The sequence below is a fragment of the Plasmodium malariae genome (genome assembly GCF_900090045.1).
Source record: "Plasmodium malariae genome assembly, chromosome: 9".
NCBI classification, from domain to species: Eukaryota; Apicomplexa; class Aconoidasida; order Haemosporida; family Plasmodiidae; genus Plasmodium; species Plasmodium malariae.
This window is the reverse complement of record NC_041783.1, coordinates 88,203-110,850: the sequence shown is the minus strand read 5'-3', so window position 1 is coordinate 110,850 and position 22,648 is coordinate 88,203. Positions and strand designations below refer to the sequence as shown.

General features: G+C 18.6%; 1 protein-coding gene and 3 pseudogenes across 1 annotated transcript, besides 3 other annotated features; 2 read left to right on the top strand and 2 right to left on the bottom strand.

The window, feature by feature from the left end:
• Positions 1 to 2,479: 2,479 nt before the first annotated feature.
• PmUG01_09011700 (Plasmodium exported protein, unknown function) lies at positions 2,480 to 3,314 on the bottom strand (the record flags this gene model as incomplete). The annotated part of the gene is made up of 2 exons (XM_029004802.1): positions 2,480 to 3,100; positions 3,234 to 3,314. The coding sequence occupies 2 exons, from the start codon at positions 3,312 to 3,314 to the stop codon at positions 2,480 to 2,482; spliced, it is 702 nt and encodes a 233-aa protein (XP_028861454.1).
• Positions 3,315 to 6,781: 3,467 nt separating this feature from the next.
• On the bottom strand, positions 6,782 to 9,216 carry PmUG01_09011600 (annotated as a pseudogene).
• Positions 6,782 to 9,216: a sequence feature (STP1 protein, pseudogene).
• Positions 9,217 to 15,344: 6,128 nt separating this feature from the next.
• PmUG01_09011500 lies at positions 15,345 to 16,314 on the top strand (annotated as a pseudogene).
• Positions 15,345 to 16,314: a sequence feature (Plasmodium exported protein, unknown function, pseudogene).
• A 1,993-nt stretch (positions 16,315 to 18,307) lies between these two features.
• PmUG01_09011400 lies at positions 18,308 to 19,298 on the top strand (annotated as a pseudogene).
• Positions 18,308 to 19,298: a sequence feature (fam-l protein, pseudogene).
• Positions 19,299 to 22,648: the final 3,350 nt, after the last annotated feature.

Genomic DNA, 22,648 nt, shown 5'->3' with positions numbered 1-22,648 from the left:
TAATGAGAATTTATGCGTAGATATTTTAATAATAAACTAATTCTTAATATATACTACAAAATACATTTTAGTGTTATCATTCCTAATATTTAAAACAACATAATTAGGAACAAAAATTAGTTTAACAAAATAATTATATAAATGAAAATCGCATTTTTATATATTTATAAAGTATATCATTAAGTATGAATATTTCGAGCATTAGATTATTCAATATATATCATTCGTATAGCTTTTTATAATGAGTTCATAACAAATTTAAAAGTTTTCTTATCAAAAATAATTTATTACATCAAATAAAGATTTATAATCCATTATGTGTTGTAATTTTTATAAAAAACATAAAAAAACAAAAAACAAAATATAGTAGATATACCAATGTATTATTTTACAAAAGATTTATAAAAAATATATGTTTTTTAAAATCCATTATCTTTTTTTTATAAATTACTTTTTACATAAATTATTTATATAAATATTTATGTTCCATACATGTACATTTCATTTTGTGGGTCTTTCCATACTATATATTAATTTTTTAAAAATCTCTTTTTAATAATATTATAAACCTTCATGTATTAATAATACGTAAACTATATAAAAATATTAATTAATAGTTATACAATAAATACAGTACTATACATTAAAAATTATAAAATTCATAATTGAATGTATTATTACTCAAATAAATAACAATGTATAAAATTAACAAAAATATAGAAAAGAAAAACTAGCTAATGGAAAAACAAAGCATGCATAGACTAACATCATTTTAAAAAAATTTCTTTAAAATTTGAATATTAATGTTTGATAACAAAAGATGAATAGAAATCTTAAGAATATGAATATATTTCCTTTTAATAACAGGGTTATTAGAATATATTTCAGTATTATTTAGTTCTTTTTCTTTATTATAAAATGTTAGTCTATTAAAAAATACCAAAAATCAACGTTATAATAATAACTAAGATAATACTTTTAGACTATATGTGATATGTAATTAATTTTTGAATCATTATAAAATTACGTGTTTTGTTTTTATATGTGATTATTAATATAAATATAGATTAATTCAATACATAATCTTCATATATATGGGGTTTGTCAAAAGCATATATAATACAGTATAAAGAAAGGTGAATTTATATAATAGAATTAACTTATGAAAAACTGTAGAATTTGTATTTTATTATAATCATATAAAAGTTATTACTACATTTTTTTATTCATGGTATGGATGCAAATAAAAAGGAAATTAACTATCACTTACAAAGAATTGTAAAGGAAAAATTACATCAGTAATATCATATTCATATTAATGTAAGATAATAGTTCTTGAACCAAATACTGTATCGACATTTCATATTTTCTTTAAAATATTAAATTTTTAGTAAATATTATGAAATAGATAACTCAGATGGAAGTTCTTTAAGTATATTAAATTTTGGAATTCCATATTTTTAATAAAAAGAAAAATGCATTATGCGAAATATTTATATATTTATCATTGAATTAACTTTATCATACTTTAATATTATATATTTGGAGGAAAACAAAAAAAAAACGAGGAATTAAACAAGAAGACTTAACAAAAATAAAATAAAATAAAAAACGGTAAGAGGAATGGAACAATATAATATGCAAAAAAATAAAATAAAATAATAAATAAGTTCATTCAAATAGGGATAATGACTATGAAATAACGTATTTGCTCATGATGTAAAAGTAATTTTTTTCTATATTCATTTGAAACAAGATCAATGTAAATAGTCTAAAAGACTTAAAATTTATACAATAACAATATTTCTATTAAGTAAAAATTATTATAAAAATAATTTTTATATTTAATTATAAAATCTTTAATGCACAAAATGTTATTGTTCTCATCAAAATTGTAATAATAAGCATATAACTCACATGTGTACAATTTAACTAAATAAATTAACAAAAAGTGATTAATTATAATATTTAATAATACCATATCTTTAAAAATAGATAAATATATATACTGAAAATAAAATGATAAAATGAACAAAAATATAATAAATTGCAAACTAGATAAAACAAAAAATTCTGGCATGTCTTTACGAAAATAACTAAAACACAATTATATGGTGTGTTTCATTACATATGCAGATAAAAAAAATTATGAAACAAATGAATAATTTAAAAATTTGTATTTTCCTATAATAGTTATTCAAAATTAATTAAATAAAAAATCCTAAATATAAAAATAATATATTTGAATTAGGATGAGCAGTAATAATATTAAAGAGATATTTTTAGGTAAACTTAAATATAATTCAGGTAACACATAAATATTAGTAGTTTTTATGTATATATAGTTATATATATTAATTTACGTGCACATTGATAAAGTTACGTTCAATTTAAAGATTTCAAAGAAATATTCCTTAATTTAATATTTGAATCAGAGGTTAAAATTTTAATTAAATTATCTGCAAAAGTTTTTAAACACTTATTTATTTTTATCTAATTTAATAATAAAATAAATGGATGACAATATCAATAATGCCAAAGATATCAGGAGACCTGTCGAGTTTGATAAAGATTTAAACATAATCGAAAACGCTATAAAAATGGATAATACAATTGGAGCAAAAACCTTAAACGCTACTTTTTTCACACTTTCTAAAGGCTTACCTGTAAATTCATTTATCTTTGTACCTTCAACACCCAAAAGTTTTCTCACTTCTCTTTCATATTGCGAATCTAGTTTCTTCAAACAACTAAGTATCCCATGTGAATCATCTTTCCTTTCTGGCTTATATTTTTTCATTGGAAAGGGTTTTCCTTTAAATTGTCCGTTTACTGTTTCAATATAATCATCAGAGTTTAATGAATAATTTGAACCATCAAAAATATGGCTAGAGTTTAATGAATCATTGGAACTATCAAAATTACTGCTAGGGTTTAATGAATCAAGTAAGTTTTTATGGTTTTTCTGAAACTTATCATTTAAATTCAAGTCTGAATGTTCAAAATCTTTATATATTTTTTCATATAATAATCTGCTTAACTTTTTATCTGATGAATTATTTTGGTTAATTTTTATGTTGTTTGATATTCTATAATTAGCCTAAAAATTAGAGCAAATATTTATTATTAAGGAAAAGAAACATATTTCTATATAAATAAGAAATTCCCTTTAAAATGGAAATGAAAACTTTGAAAAAAATTATATAAATTTTTCATTAAAATAATTATATTACCTCATAGGAATATTGGAACATCCATATTAAAAAGGAAAATGAAAAAGTTTTAATAAAGGAGAATTTACTTATATTTTCCATGATGTAGAATTTATTTTTAGATAATAATATTTTTTGATAATATTTAATAAAAAATTTGTTAAAATTTTTTTCTATTTTTTTCGAGCACTTCAGAATTTAAAACTTTTTAGAGTTCTTTAATTATTGATAATTCTATTAGAAATTCAAGGTATGAAGAGATAAAATTCATTATATAGAAATATTATAGTAATTTTTTTATGTAAAATTATAATTATTTAAAATAATATAAATATACAATAACATTTTAAAAATATTAAAAACTATTTAATTATTTTAATTAAGACTTACTACTGTAAATAATTTATTTTAAAAAATTTATTTATATTTATGTATATTTTTTATGCATAAAATTAAAATATTTAACTAATTTAATTATAAAAATAGATAAGGTATATTAAAATTATATGACATAGTGAATATAAATATTTAAAATGATATTATTTAAAATTTTACTTTTACGTTTGAAATAATGAAAATTTGGTAGAAATCACCTAAATTTTGTTCATATAAAATCTTTTTTTTATAATAATTTGCAATAAGTATAATAATAGGTACAACAAAAAATATAAATAATAATAATGATTTAATAAAATTTAATTTATATACAATTATGCAATATTACTGACTTATAAATTTTTATCAAAAATGCTTAATGTACTGTTAGAGTTCAAAAATATTCGATCTAAGTTTACTTTTATTGTTATATAACATAAGATAAATTAATGTTATACTTTTTTTAACAATATAAAACATAATTTTATTGTGTGATTCTGGATTTAATTGCCTTTTACAGAAGATCAAAAATTTTAATATTGCAACATAAGGAATAATATTAAAAATAAAACTGTGAACATATAAAAACATTTTTTTTATATCTATGCGATTAAAAATAAGATGATTATTTAATGAAAAAAAAAAATAATAAAATATGATAAATTTATATATTTTATAATTGTTATAAAAAGTTATATATACATAATTTTATGACATTATAATGATACTTTAAGGATGAATTATTATTTTATATTATATAAGAAATTAACTTGTAAAATGATATAAAAATGATTACTTCTAAATTCATCAGAACTATGATTTTCGGATTATTAATCAACAAAATAAAAAAAAATGAATGAATTTTACGAGTAATGAATAAATTATTTTATAAAATTACATCATTTTTGAAATATATTATTAGAATTAGAATTTTTTTTTTGATTATTTATTTGTTATAATATAATAAAAATTTCCTGAAATAATAAAATTATATTACTCCTTAATAAAAAATTTTCACTATATAAAGGGATAAATAGTAAATAATTTAAAATATTTTATTATACATTTATTGAATTTATTATAATCATACATTACTACGTTAATTTTTGATGTTCATTTAAACATAATTTTATATAAGTACATTTTGCTAAAATAAACTTGTTTTATATATATTTGGATGATTAACTATGAATAAATTTATATTTTTTAAATGTTATTCTTATTCTATTTTATTATTATGTTTATTAAATATATGATAAACTAATATTTATATTAATATACTTTTTTTTATTTTAAATAAATTTGGGATGAAAAAAGAATGCGCATATGTAGAAAATTAATATAAATTATCAATTATATTTAAAATATTAAATAATATAAATGAATTAATTATATTTCAATTTAAAATTTCATGATTTTTTCGGTGCACCCTTATGAATGGTCAGTTCTTTTTAGTATGAATGGAGCTTTATTATTTTTTAAAAGTAATAAAGTTAATTCATTTGTAAAAAAATTTTTCATAAAGTTTTTAAACGATAAAGTTTTTAGTTATTAAAAATAATTTTTTATTTATAGATCTGGGTAATATATATTAGCAACATTATTAATTTTTTAATACCAATATATGGGGATTAAGTTTCGTTGTGATCCACGAGAACTTAATATGGGTTCAATATAATAAAACATTTATGTTCATAAAATATATAGGTTAATGGAGTTTTTTTATTAGTAAATTTTATATATAACGTATGAATTACTATGCTAAATTATTTGCAAAAATCTATTTAACTTAGTGTGTAATTTTCTTCGTGATTCTTTTTGATCATAATAATAATAAAGGAATTAATATATATTGAAACTAATATAAGCACGATAAAAAATTAAGAGAAATGAACTCTTAAAATATACGTATATACATATATTGAATTTATTAATATTTAATTATACTTATTAAACTGTAACATTTTTTATTTTTTACTTTTAGAATTAACTTAAAATCTCTATTGATGCTTATTGAGTACTAAAAATTTTAATATTTCGATTTAGGTATCAGAATAACTTAGACATGAAAAATAACGAAAACGAACATGTAGGACGTATCCATATACACTTTTTAAATATTTTGAAATATAAAGTCCATAAAACAAGAAATATCATATACTATTATTAACTTTTCTATATACCTGCATTATATATTCATTTTTTAAATGTGCATTATTCCAATATTTCTTATTAATATAATAATTATATTTTTTAAATAACATATTAGATTAATAAAAAATAGATTAATATTTATATTAGATTATATGTATCAAATAGCGGGGTTCAGCATAAATTGTAACTTTTTATCTTAATATCTAATAAAAATAAAATTTCAAAAATTGTGCAATGTTTTTTTTTATTGTAGTGTATTAAAAATGTCATTATTATTAATCATAAGAAAAAGTAATCACTTTTAAGTATAACGTAATATTATTATGTTATATAAACGTAAAATTTCAATGTTAAATATAAATTTAAAAAAATTAATTATGAAAAAAAACAGAAAAAAAAAAAATATAATATAAAATATTATATACATTATAGAATGCTTATATAGTGTCTTAATCTGTGCTATAACAGTACAATTGTGAGATCATGATTCTCAGTATAACAGTATGTATTATTCTAAAATATTCAAATAATGTATACATTTTTAAAATATAAGTTATAAATTTCATTATATGTCTTAATATATTATTATAAGAAATTATTTATTAAGGAAAAAAACAAAAATATATTGCTTTTAATTTCATTTATAAATGTGTTTACATTTAATATATTAAAATTTGTTGTGTACACATATATATATTAACATCTTATTTTATTGAATCAACTTTAATATAACCTTAATAAACATATACATACAGAAACAAAAATGTCATATATCATTGGAATATTTTTAAAATAACTACATTTCATAGTTTATATATTATGCCTTATTTTCTTTTTTATATAATTTGTTACATTACATTCTTTTTTTTCTTAATTTCTTTTTGTTATGACAAAATTTGAGAAAACTGTTTTATAGATATCATTCGATTTCACTCGAATAACATTTGAATATATTTTTAATATATACATATCAATCTCTAGGATTAACTATTCTACTATATGACTATATTTATCACCGTTCTTCACACACTCCATAGAATTTACGTATTTTTTTCTTCTCCTACCCAATCTTCCATTTTTTTCCTGAAGTCTTCCCCCATATTGTTATGAATTTCCTTATTTTTACTATTTTCATAAACGTTACTATTCTTTTGAAAAAAAATATCTGTAATTTCTAGTTCTTTTTCTCAATTTTCTTCAGTTTTCCATTCATTTATGGAACTATCTAAATATAATTCTCTATTTTCAATATACTGTTCTTTTCCGAATTCTTGTAATATTGTCATAAGTACAAGTGCACAATGTTTTGATAATAATTTTGTTTTTCTATATTTATGTAATTTTTTATAATTTTCTGTATGTTCCAATTTTTCTATATTTATTGGTGATAAATCATTTTGTGTTTCTTCATTTTTATATTCATCTAACATATTCTGGTATTCTTCTGTTAATCCATTAATCCAATTTTGCTAAATATATTGTTCTATAATCTTACGCTTTTTTGTTATCTATTGCCTCCATATATCTTTTTCACTTTCAAAAAATAGAATATTTTGATTTTTATCCGATGGTTTATTTTTTAATTACTCCATTTCTTTTATGTAAAATTTTTCTTTTTTCCATTTATTTCTCAAATTATTAAACCAGTCTACTTGTTTCGATTTTTCATAAATATTTCTATGTTTTTCTATTCATTTATTCCATAAGATTTTCTGGCTTCCAATGTCATTGTTACTTTTAGTGTTTCCCGTTATTAGGTCATCATTATTAATATAAGTATGAGTGATATGTCCCTCATTTGTGAATACTTCTAGGCATATTTCTAAAAATACTCTTTTTTGGCATTCCCATTCTTCTTTTTTGTATTCTTCAAGTACTTCCTAATGCACTTCTATAATAGTTTTAGTCCTTTCATTTTTTCGCTTTAGAGTATTTACCTTTTTTATTGTGTTATATTCATGTATTTTTAGTTTTTTTATGATTTTTTAATCATTATATTTTGAGTGTTCTGAATTATCCTGTGTTAGAATCTCCCCTCTATTGGCAGATGAAGGTAGTAGTATTCTCAGGAATTTTACTTTCCTTTTTTTTATATCTTTTTTTTTTTTAGAACCCATAATAAAGCGTACTGCAGTATAAAAAAAAAATTTATAAAATATAATATTACAATAATCAAATGGCTATCATATTTTTAATGCTTAAGATTTATTTTACTTTAATAAAAAGTGAGAATACAATAATAATTAAGAAGATAATTAGCATAGATGATATGTTTAAGGTAGATATTTTTCCTACCGCACCTGTAATGGTTTTAAAATGCATAAATTATTTTATGTAGTTATTGCTAAAATAGAATATTAAGTAGCATTACGATTACCTGAAATTACAGTGGATATAGTTGGAACTAATGTGCTTGAGGAAGGTTTTAATACTTTAGGAGACATATTGTTTTCTGAGGCATTTTCTGGTTTTACGACTTGTGAATCTTGGAACGATGATACAGATTTACTTGGTACTTCTTGGGATGACTCGGAATGTGTGGGATGTTTTAGTGCTTCAGACTGTAAAGAATCTTCAGCATTAGCCTTATTTTCTCTAGATGGAGGTTCAAGTATTGATAAATGAGCTTGCGCTTGTAGATCTGGAGGAGATGGAGATTTCAGTTTTTGTTGCATATCCTGGGTATGTTCATTATCCTTTGTGTCTTGATATATTTCGTTAGTTCCAGCTCTCTCTGAAGGTTCAGTTTGCTTCACTTCTTCTAGTAAACCATGTGATATAGATGAATCTTCATTTTTTTCTTTATCTTGTTTTTTAGAACCCATTTCTGCTTTTTTAGGTTCAGCTGTACGAGGTGGTAATATACCTGGTGGGGGTAAGTTAGGTGTTTCTTGGAAAGTTTAAGGATTCTTTAAGTCGCATATATATTCTGAACTTCCTTTTTTTTTTTCTTTTGCTCATTTTTTTGGTAGCATTTTCCAAAAAGGCTTTCATTTTCCTCAAAATATTTTTTTCTTTGTTCAATCCATTCATTATATGCGTTACACATACTTACATATGTATCATATTTTTATGAGTCTCTACTTAACTTTTTTATTTCATCAAGATCTCTCTTTTTCTTCTGACAGAAATCTATTTCTTCATATTTTAATTGTAAATTTTTTTTATCTTTTTCCTCTAAAATCAAAGGGCATCCTCCATGTTTCAGTATATTTTTATAGTACTTGTTTAACCTATAGTTTATTGTTCCTTTCCATGTTATTTTATAATCTCTATAATATTGTGGTGGATTATTGTTTCTAATTAGATAACTGGCCAAGTGCATGCATCCATTCCTAAATGTATCTTTATCATCCTCGTTAATTAAGGATCTGGTTTTTTGTTTTATTACATTTTCAATATTTCTAAACTTCAAGAGGCAAGCGAGCATTAAATACTGCGTACCCCAGGAATTATAGTACTGTATGCAAAAGAATCATTATTATTTATTTGAGCTTCAATTTTTAAGTTAATTTTACTATCCCTTTTTTATCATAAATAAATTATTCATTAATTTAATCGTATTAATTATCATTAAATGTTACCGAGGAAAAACAATTATCCATGATGTTTATACATTAATACTCTAGTTCGTTTTATAAAACAATCTAAAGCAAAAATACAAATTTATTTATTTATATTTACTTATTGAGAAATTTTAATTAAATATATCTTAAAAAAAGGAAATTAAAAAATTATCATTTGCATAAGAATTTATATAAGAACTTTATATTAATCTACTATTTTAATATTTATTTTGTATACTCCCTAACTTCTTTTACATTAAGTAAATATATCACAACTGGATATATATCAGAACCATATTTTAATATTAACTAGCAGTTATTTATAAATTATTATGTCAAAATAATATACCCTTTATATAAAAAAAAAGCCAAAATATCAGCAATAAAACAATGTATGTAAGTTAGATCAACCTTTAATATAAAAATTATTTTATGAAAATTTCATTAATTTATATATTGCTGTTTTTTCTTTTTTCTTAATACAAAAACGTATATTAATGGATATTATCACCTATATTAATGTAATTAATTCCTTTTATTCTTAGGTTTTTTTTAGAATATATAATGCATAAGCTAAATCATTATTATTACTGATAGTATATTCTTATTTCTGTTTTTCTGTTTTACTTTTTTTATTTATTATTTATATAGATAATTATATAGATAACATTATTTTGTTAAAATGTTTTTATATTTGCTGTGCTGCATACATGAATGAGAACTAATAAATTATAAATTATACTGAATTGTTTCTATAATTGTGAAATATTCTGATCATCAAAATATGTTTGTGACACTAAATATTATATTTATATCTTTTACTTAATAATTCTTTATTTGTACTATGTATAATTCCATAGCATAATCTTAATATAATATATTTTATAAAGCATTTATTTTCTTTTTTAGGGATCTGTTATTACTTTTACATATGAATTATTGTAATTGTACAAAATTTTAATTAATTAAAAGTAAATTACTTTTTATGAATTAAAAAATGTTTGGATACTTATTCAATATATGGAAAAATATTAAGGAATAAATATAACTTATTTATACAATATAATTAAAAAAAATGTAATATAAATTACATCATTGAAATAATGAATAATAAAATAAGAATTGAACATAAATGGAATAATATATTAAATTAGATAAAGCGAAAAATATTGGCGCTTTTTAATAATTTTTCTGTAATGTGTGATAGATGTATTCTAATAGGTAGATTAAAAATATCTTATATATTTCTTTGGTTGATTATACATTTACCTATGAGGAAATATCTTTTTAATTCTATTAAATATTTATTTATTATGAAAAATAAAAAATATGATGAATTATTTATAATGTTGTAATGGGGTGAATAGCTGTGTGAGAATGCAGAACAATTTAAACTTATAACCATCAACATAGGTTATTATTTTATATTTTACATACATTATTGCTTATTTCAATGTTTCATTTGAAAGAATTACATATATATAGAGAATGATAAGAGAATTAAAAAATAATATACTAATAATAAATATTCAGAAGTAATTATTTCACATATAAAATTACATTATTATATTTATTTTTAATAAATCATTTATATTAAGGAATTATATTTAAATTTTTTTTTTATGCATTAATCTATTTAAATAAAATATATTTGTTCGTTGTTCTACTATTTTTACTTTAATCTCTTATATACTATTCCATTTTTTTCTTTTTTTTAATATGTCACTTAATAACAATATACACCGGATTATACGTAAAAATAATTTATTATGTTTTAAAATATATTTTATTTATATTTTTGTATTTGAGTATGTTATATAAATATATGTGAACATGATATATGTAACGAACATATAATTGTGGTATAATATATGACAATAAAAAGTAAAATATGACTTTCTAAAATATTTGAAATCATTTTAGTTAAAACTGCGTATGTTTAATTTTAAAATGTTTATAAATTTTGTTTTTTATTTTTTTCTTTTATTATTTTATAAATATATTAAAAAATATTTTTTTTCTTTGCTAATTTATTTTTAATAAGTTATCAGAATTTTTATATAATACTGAAGTTTTTATATTATCGTTTTTTTTATTTAAAAATAACACAAAAATAACAATAATTTATTTGATCTATTGATATTTCCTTCATAATATTATGAATATACTATTTATATTTTTATTTTAAATGATAACATTTAATAAAATAATAGTTACATTTTTATGTGAAGGAATAACAAATTGTAAGCTAACATTAATATTCTATGCTTAAAATGTATTACAGCATGAAACTGGGAGAATATGTAAAGGTAAATTCATTTAGGATAGTGTATTTGTTTAAATAATAATTTGTAATTTTTTCTTATTTAATGTTTTCAAAAATACAATGCAAAAACTGTGGCATATGTTATTATAAAAAAGGTATTTATTTATTTATATTTATAGTTCATATTATTCAAACTAATTTTTATAATAATTAACATATTATTATAGTGCAACCAGTCTCAAATAATAATACATCTAAAAATTAAAATAAAAATTTTTATTTTCATGATAAGTATGTTATAATTTTACTAATATTCTATTAGTTATACAGATAAATATATTGTTGTATCATATTGTAAAAGGAACTTTTTTTCAGAAATATTTTCATGAATAAATCAATAAATTATATTTATGCATATTATTATAATGTAAAATCTGCGATATTATTTTAATGTTTTAGTTAGTAATGTGTTATCTTATTGTATTAAATAGGATCATTTTACTTTTAAGTTATTCTTTATAAAATCATGTTTTTCTGGTATGCATCTTTCAAATTTTGAGGTCCCCAATATATGGAATTTCTAAATATTTAATTATATTAGTGTAAAAGCTATCATTTAGGTATTAATCCTAAATCAATATATGAAATATCCTTAGTGTTACTAATTTTTAACTAAATTAATTATTATTCTGCTTATGAAGTAGAGATGTAGCGATCGTTATAATTATTCAATTATTAATTTTTATTTTTAGTTACATATCCATTTATATTTATTATATGGATTAATTCCATTTAATAAACACTACTTACTTAATTTTCACGTTGAATAGTAATTTGGTTATTAGTTATCAAATATAAATTAATTGTTTTTTAAAATTCTGTGTTTCTCTTATAATTTTGCATAAAATATTTGTCTTTCTGTATCATATTTTTACTTTTTTTTTACCTTACTAGACTTTTTACATTGGTTTTTATATGTGAAATATTTATAGTTCTAAAATAATTATAATCATATAATATTATATTTGTATTGTTATTTTTGAAAAAAATTATTCTAAATTGTTTTTTCTTTTTTTTTTTTTAATATACATTGCATTTAAATTGATCAGAATTCTATTTTATATGTTCAAAGATATATATTATTAATCATCTATAAATTACTATATTGCAAAGTATATGTTGCATAATAACTGCTGTCATACAAGTACGACTTATATTTTGTAGCACCATTTATATGTATTGCAATATTTTATTCATATATATATTTATATTTGTTCTTATTGAATAACGAAGAAAAGTGTAAGTGATGCAAACTAGTATTAAATAAATTTCATATTTGTATATACAACACTATTAAAACAGTAATTTCTTGTTGTAAAATCTCACATGTATTGTGTAGAACAATCACATTTTTGAGAAAATTAATTTATAATACTAGACAAAAGAAAACATAAAAAATACATCCATAAATGTTAATGTAATTATTGAAAATAAAAAGATAAATTTATACACGGTAGCTTCAGAAGTTACTACTTTTACTTGTGAATCGACAAATTAGAATTTTACTAGAACTCAATAACTTTGCGATTCACAACGTAAATATATTTCATTAATATACATTAAGAGATGTACCCTTTTGTGCTTAATCATATGATATTTACGAGGTTGATACTCATTTTTAGGGTTTTCGAATTGTGTATAAAAATTATTGCATTTAGTGTAATGTATCTACTTATATGACTATTATATAATCAATCATATATTTTAACATAGGCACGAAGACTACATATATAGTTGAATTATGGGATCATTTTAGAAATTATAAAACCAATTATTTATATTAGATAAATAAAAAAGAGAAAATTTTCAACAATTTTGTCTTTGTAGAAATGTAAAAACAATAATCTCTTTGAGTACATTGTATATTAAACCATATAGATAATACATTACATTAGATAAAAATTGAGTACTTAGATAAATATAAATTTTTTTGGGGTTACTGCTATATATAACTAGTTAAACTATATAAATTATATTATGAAAATTGAAATTTAATATTATTTTTTATTTATATTGTTTATTTGTACGTATTAAAAATTATTGACCTTATTAAATAAATATAAAAATTATATATAATATATAAAGTATCTAAACCTTATTTATATATATATATATAAAGACTATAAACGTAAAAATATATACTTAATAAGGGGAAAATTAAATACTTTCCAGAAATTAAAGTATTTGTGTATGATTTCTTATTTTAGGTAACATGAATAATTTAGACATTTAAGGAATTATTTTTTAAAATAATAGATTAAAAAAAGATTAGTATAATAGACGTTTCTATAAGTGAAAATTTTTATTTATAAGTAAATATTTAGAAGTTTATTATATAATGCCCTTATTTTTCTTAATTTATTTTATAGTTTTTTTATATACGATATTCTAAAAATTTAAAATCGAATGAAGATCTTTATATATTGAAACGTAAACTACTACTAAAAAAGTGATATTTTAATAATATTAGAAAAACTAAAACAAACATAATAAGAGCATTAGTAAATATTATAACGAAATTAACACATAGATGGGGACAACAAAAATATTATAATGTTAACTTTAATAAAATATTATTTATTTATATACGCATATATTAATTATTTTTGATACACCTGTAAATTATGTTACTGGAAATATATATTTTTAAAAGAATAAATGATAATTAATATATTACACCTAAAATAATAAATACAAAAATTAATAAGTCATATGTAGTAGTAGAATATATTGTTATTCTTTTTTATATTAGGTGCACATGTTATATCCTGATTATATTCGTATACATATTCAATTGATATATTTTTATATTAACGTAATTGTTTAATTTGTTTCTACATAATTTTTATTTTTAATAACTTTATTGTTTTTTACTATATAATATATTTTTTTAAAGTACATATAATTAATTAAAAAACAAAATTTTATTTTAGAATATAAATATATATTATTTAGAAATAAAGGTATGTATTATTCTTTTAATGTAAATTATTGTTTTCTAGAACTATAATAAAATATTATAAAATCCTTCCTAGTTTACCTTTAATGTGCATTTTTTTCAAGGGAAATATATTAATTTAAGAATTACACTTTTTAAGTATATTATTGACTATAAAAAAAAAATGAGAGTTAGAATTAGTAAAATACGTAAATTTTCACAAAATATAGAGTTTTTTTAATTTATTGATATTTTTGCTTCATTGTATTAATAACGAATATTTTTTGTTAATAATAACTATATTTTCAAAATATGATTTTTATAAAATCAGATTAATTAGTATAAAAACATAAAAATAGTGATAATTATATTATTGTATAGTTTATTAAAATATATCTATAATCTATACACTCTGTACTGTAAAAAAATTCATAATTTCCAAATATTAAAAAAATCACAAAAAAAAATTTATCTAATTACCCTAACATATAATTAATTTATATGTTATGAATATATATGAATAAAATGAAATTATATTATTATACTTAAATATAACTGTTTTTACATAATATTAATTTTAAAATTTTATAAATATTTTTTTTATATATTTTATTTTTTGTCTATGTGCTAAAATATACTATATATATTTAGGCTCTAATGAAAAAAGTAAAAAAAAAAATGAAATAATTACTTTTTTATTGTTGGAAGTGTATATATTAATGTTAATTTTTTTTTTGTTTTAATATATTACTATATTAGAATTCCTTAGTTACATGGAAAAAAAAATTAAGTTTTTATTTTTTACAAAAATTTTTATCTTTATCTTTTTATGTTAGTTATATCATTTTTGCCGTGGCATGGTATGATATTATTTTCTTAATATATCTAAATTTTTAACATTTTTATTGTTTATTTTTAATACATTTTTTTGAATGATAATATTTATCCATTTAATAAAGAAATATTTACATTTTTTTTTTAGAGCAGTTTTAAAAAATCTTCAGATGACAAGTATACTCTTGGTATAAAAATATATAAAAGAATTTACCTATTATTAGGAAATTGTAAAAAGGATAATTATTAAAATATTGGAGATTTAAAATAGAAGATACCATATAATATAAAAAAAGAAAAAGAAAAATTATTTATAATTAATAATGGAAAAAGGGACAAAGAGAAAAATGAACATTTGCAAAGATGTTCATTAAGAAGGAACTGATTAAGCGACTTATGAAAAATAAATGTACTATATTACATAAAACACATTCTCATTATGAATAAAAAACGATGAATAAAATTAATGATATAGCTTTTTTAAAAAAGTTAATATTAATGAATGATAAGACTTACAAAAATTTAAAACGTAAAAAATACGGATTACGACTTTGTTTATTTTTGATATGGTTCTTAATGGTATTAATGATACCTATATTAAATTTATCATTTAGGTTTAATGGAAAAACAAGTGATTTGTTTGGTGAATTTAGTGCATTATCCGTATTTAATACAACAGAAGGTGATACTGTCATTTATCCTAGTGCTCTTATTATAAAGGGTTGGATTGTTTCATTGTTTTCTGTATGTGAATACTATATCATTACAGTAATATCAATATCTAGTATTCTAACGTATACCTTAACTTTCCGAATATTAAGTATTATACTTAAACTAGAAATTTTATATTATTATAAACATGTTATAAAACATAAAAAAATTAAGTTTCTGGAATCGTTTAATGAATAATTAGAAACATATTTATTTCTAAAAAGAAGTTTTTAATATTATGTACTTCCTGTATTATCTTTAATGATATAGTTAATAAATATAAGAATAATTGTTTATATTTTATAAATGTCCATAAATATAAGTAGTCACATTTATATGTAAATGTTCAGTATGTTTTTATTTTTTTCGTGAATTCGAATATTTGACAATTCTTAAATTTGTAATTTAATATATAATTTAAGCAAAATTAGATAACATGGATTAATATATAAATTTATGCTTATGTACAAATTATAATAAAAAGATATATATTTATATAATGAAATTAATATATAAGAGGACAATAATTATTATTTTATTGAATTCATTTGTAAATTTAAATTTTATATGTAAAAAATGCTGCTGTATATTTTTATATTTTACTAGAATAAAATTACTATTTGTTAAGGATATTAAGAAAATAAATTGATATTTTAAAATTAAATGCTAAGGTGTCTTGTTTTGTATATAATGAAAATAAGTGGATATTTTTATTGTATTTATATATATGTTTTTTTTTTTGAACAGTAATATAAATTTTCTCATTTAACTGTTTTTCCTTTATTCGTAATTTTTTAATTATTTAGATGGAAATATAATATGTTTTAAAAATAACTATAAAATAAAATTTGTTTAGGATTTTTATAGCAATTTTTAGTGCGTATAATAATTTTACTATTATCATTTTCTGTTTTATTCCAATTATGAATCAAAAACAATTAACACATCATTTTTTCTGATACATTTATTATAAAAAAAAATGATTTATATTTATTTGTAATCATTATTTAATATTTATGTGCAAAATTAGATTACATATAATATATATTTTAAATAACTAAACAAATAATAATATAGTTTTTCTAAAATTGTTTGTAGTTACTAAATAATTTATTATGGTAATTTATATGGTTACCTTTGCTTATTTCTTATTTACATATTATAACCTGTATAGTAATATCATATAAAAGTTACATTATTTGGAATATTTTAAAATTAATGCAATTATATGAAATATTTATATATAAATTTTGTCCTTTTGTTTTTTTTTTTCTTCTACAATATTAATATTTCTTCAGTTATATATATGTAGATAAAAAATAAAAACGTGAAGTTGGTAAATTTAATAAATTTTCATTTATAAATTATGATACGTATTAAATTTACTTAAAATTTAACATTTATAAAAATATAATACGAAAATAAAAATTTAGTCTTTGTTTTCTCCTAAAAAATTTATTAATTCATAGACTGATTGTTATATTATAAATTACACTTTCTCAATGTATTGTAAACCATAATTTAAAGTACCCTTTTAAGTGGAAACTTATAAAACAAAATGAGTTATATTTTATAAAACAAAAAGTGTAGTAGACATTATTTACCACATTTTTTATTCAAATTATTATGTAATTGTAATTATTAATATTTATTAGCAATAATAACAATTTTTTTTAAATATATATCTTAGATATTATAATTAATAATATGAAATAAAGGAAATTAGAAATTATTTTCCTAATATATAAAATATTAAAGCATATCTATATTCTATACATTTTATGCTTTAAATATACTGAGAATTTCGATATATGTATATATTACATATATTTTTTTTTATTTTGAATTATTTTTATAAAAAGGAACTTTTAATTGCTATACTATTTTAAATAAATAACTTATAAATTTTGAATATTTATGAATGGATTAAAATTATAGTATCTTAGTTAAATTTTTTTTTTATACATAATATAAACCGTAAAATTTTATAAAATATTTTTAAAGGTATTTTATTTTGGTTAATATTGTAAAATGAGTTTTTGGAATGTATATATATATTATTATCTTTTTATGAAATAATTATATAAAGAAATTGAAAAAATATAAGTAGTATGATTCATCCTTTAATGTATAATATATTATTGTTATTATTATTAATTTTAAATACATTACAATATTAAAAAAATATATGATGGAAAAAAGAATTAAAATGTTGTTATTTATTAAAATTTCAACATTTATATTTTTAACTTGCATATGTAGTTTTTAGAATGACAAGGTGTAATCATATTATGCAAAAACTTTTTCATTATTCATATTTTTATTTTACATTTTTATTAATGTATTTTATTAGATTAATATTAATTATACATTTAAATGACAAATACTTAAAATTTGTTTTTTTTAAAAGCTCTTTTAATAAATATTTGGACTAGAAATGCAGTGTTTGTGGAAAATTAAATACAAAGAATTATCGATTATTAGCAAAATATAAACAGGATAAGGATTCAAATAATTCAAGTTTAAAAGGACTATTAAATAATGGAATTAGTAAAAAAAAAAAATTTAATAATGAATTATTATTCTCCGGAAGACGCAAGAAATTACATATAGATTCATTATATAATGAGGGGAACTTTAAAAACTTTCAGAACATTCAATATGGTATAACAGAAAGAAAAAGATATTACTATTTTTAAAAAAAAATATTCAAAAAACTGTATTATAAAGATTAGCTTAAATACAACAAGGAAACTAAATATAAAGAATATAAAAAGTTAAAACGTAAAAAACGAGGAATACATTTTTCTTATATTATTTTTCATATTGTTATTGACTGTACCTGTATTAGTTTTTTCATTATAGAATTTGACTAATGAAGGATTGTTGAAGTTATTAGGTTTGTTATATAAAGATATACCTTTAATTGTGTCAAAATTTAGTGATTTGAAGGGAATTTTGTCTTCGTGGTTAAACGGATTTAATTTGGATCAATCTACAAAAATGTTAACATTGAATGTGTATTATATTACATACCTTTCTTAGTATTGGTTGTCATATTTATATTAGGGTTGATTTATTATCATAAAAACATTATAAAATATGAAAATATTAAGTTCTTGAAAAGATTAAATAATAAGTTATATGGGAATTTCTGTAAATATATATTTAACATGAAGTAAGATCCTTAGTGATACACTTAACGAACATAAATATAACTTTTTATATATTATAAATACCCCTACGTATACAGGAGTTTTTATCAGAATGCAGTAAAGAATTATGTTCTTATTTCTTTTATTAATTTGAATATTTGAATGTTTGTATCTTTTTGAATTTGTATTTCAATTAATAACATGAGCTTAACAAAATATTTAGTATGCATATATACATCTTCGTGGTAAAATAGATTTCATGAATAATATATGTATGTACGTCCACATTAACGTATAGTGGAATATTTCTTATAATTTTAAAGTAGTGTTTCAAATTATATTTGACTAAAATTTTTTGCTTTGTGTATTTTATGTAAATCTATTATAAAATAATTATTTGTTTAAGTTATTTAAGAACATGTATAATTATTGATAAATTAGCAATAAATATGTATTTTCGGGCTTTCTATGATTTTATATGAATAATTTATTTAACAGTAGTACGTATATAAATTTTTATTTTCAACAAAATAAGAATCGTAATATTTATTTTATAAAATAATTCTATGGGTAATATTTCACGAAAGGAACTAATTGTAAAAACCTTTTTAAAAAAAGTAATTTTTTACATAATCTAAATGTGAAATTAAAAATATATATTGAAATAAAATATCCTTTATGGGTTAATTAGAACTGCTTACGAATTTCGGGTTTGTAAATCATTACAATTATGTGATATTTTATAACTGTTATATTAGTTTTATAACTAATTGTATAGTTTACACAATTTTTCACAAATAAATTGAATATATATTATATTGAAAATTTATATATAAATAATATGTATATTTATTTATTTGTTATATTATTAAAAGACTAAATCATTGGGAATTAACTAAGAAAATACTCATAGATATTTTGTTGAGTTTCTTTCTAAATAACATTTATGTGGTTTTATATAAAAGAAAGTTTATATATAATTTATTAATATGATTTGTTCTATTATTTTCATATTTTACTAATAATTACTGTAAATATAGTGAAATAACTTGATATTATGTAAAATATTAGGGGTGCATTAGTTTATAAGGTACTTTATACTATTTAAACTAATTAATATTAAAATCTTAAAATATTATTTTTCATTTATTGTATGTACTTATAATATGTTATAATTTTTATTTATATTAAGAATATCAAAAAAAAAAACACGTATATATGTAACTAATGTATATGAATTATAAAGAAAATATATAAAAATTCATTTTAAAGTTTAATGATAAAAATTAAGAAGGATAGATGTTCGGAATTAATGGGAGAATACTAATATATTAAAAAGAAACTATTTATAATTATACGAAACTTAAATATAAAAAAATTATATGAAATATAGCAACAATATTACAAGGAGCATGTACATTAATGTACAAGTTATAATTAATTTCGTTTTCGAATATAATTAAATTCTCATATATCATAGCAGAAGTACAAAGTAAATAAAAATAAAACAATATACTGATTATATTAATTGTTACAAGATAATCTAAGAATATATGTATTAATATTAAAAAGTACTTAATAGAGTATATTTCTGAATTGATACTATTTATAAGTAAAAAAAATTAAATATTAAAGTATATATATTAATAGATGTATTTTATATATTAAGTACTCAATTACTACATGGTTATTGAATATTTTTTAAATAGTGTGTTTCAATATTTTAATATAAACATAATTGTATATTAAATCTTGTTTTATTTAGAAATTACACATAATGAAAAATATGCTCAAATGAATTAAATTCTTTAAAGAAAATATATATAATTATATTTAATGATTTTTAAATAGAATATTTCAGTCATTATATTTTAATTACACTTTATGATGTATATGCATGATTAAATTGGTATTTTAATATACATTATATACATCTTTATATCATTATTTTTATATGCATAATTTTATCATATTAATAACAAAGAAAGAAACTAACTCTAAGAAAGTTTGCAACGTCATCAAATATAATTGAAAAAATATATATATTTTTTTCAAATATTAGTAATTTCAATATAAAAAATATAAATTTAAAAAAGTACATATTTTTAAAGTATATTTTGTTTTTTATAATTATAAAAATTCTAAGTTTTATGTTAGAAGATAAATTAATGATGTTCATAAAAAAATTATTAATTAAATAAAAAAAAAAAAAAAAGTGCTTAAGTACAATTTTAAAAAATATGCTTTGAAAATATAATATGTAAAACCTACATTTTATAAATTAGCTTATTCATTACTAAAATAGATTGTCACTATAATTTTATTGTTTTTAACTTTTTTTTGTATACATTAAAGATATACGGTTATGTAAAAATATAATTAGTATTATAATAGTATATATAATAACACATTATATAAGGAAATATTGTTTAGGTTCTTAATTTTGATTTTGATGACAAAAATGCATACATACATGCATACAAGATAAATGAGAAATATTTGAGGACACAAAGAAAGTATCTGGAAATTATACTTTATATATTACTTTACGTTATTTAGTAATATTTCAAATTTTTCTTATTTAGAAGGAAGAAAGAAATTCTACTTTTATACTAATGATACTTTTTCGTGTGCTTATATTTATATAAATACAGCACGAAATTACGTAATAATCATAATTTATTTAATTTTAAGAACAAAATATAGATTTTTAACATTTATAAAACTTCATAAGCGTATATAGTATTATTATATATAACTTGATTGATTTTATATTTGAATTATTATAAAAATTGATAATAGTAATTATAATAAGAAAATTTATATTTGCTTTCTGGTTTTTATGGAATAAAATGGATTTTATTTATTCTGCCATTTTTTAGAAAACTAAAGTCATTGTTATAAAATTATATAATTATTACGAAACAAAACTTTTTACTTGTTTCTTTTAAAATTTTTTTCTAAAATATATTTTATGATATATTAATCTGTAAATTCATAAGAAAAATATTAGTGTATATAATAATGTAAGAACATTTAATTGGTAAAATGATCGAGTAATATCTTTTACAGGTTGACATACATATACTGAGGTGTACAACATTTTGAACTAATAAACTTTTTAAGTTATAAAAGATAATATGTGAAAAATATTATAGAATTATTCAATGATAATTTTTTATTTTATTTTTCTTAGTATAAATATGATTACATAATAAGCATATAACTGTTTTGTTTCTTCCGATTTATGTCATAATATAACATAAATTAAAACACTAATGCTAACACTCAGTGTATGTTTTTCTATATCTATGTATTATTGTAAAATAAAAAAAATAATTCTTATATTATTACTATTATTATCGTAAATAAATAAT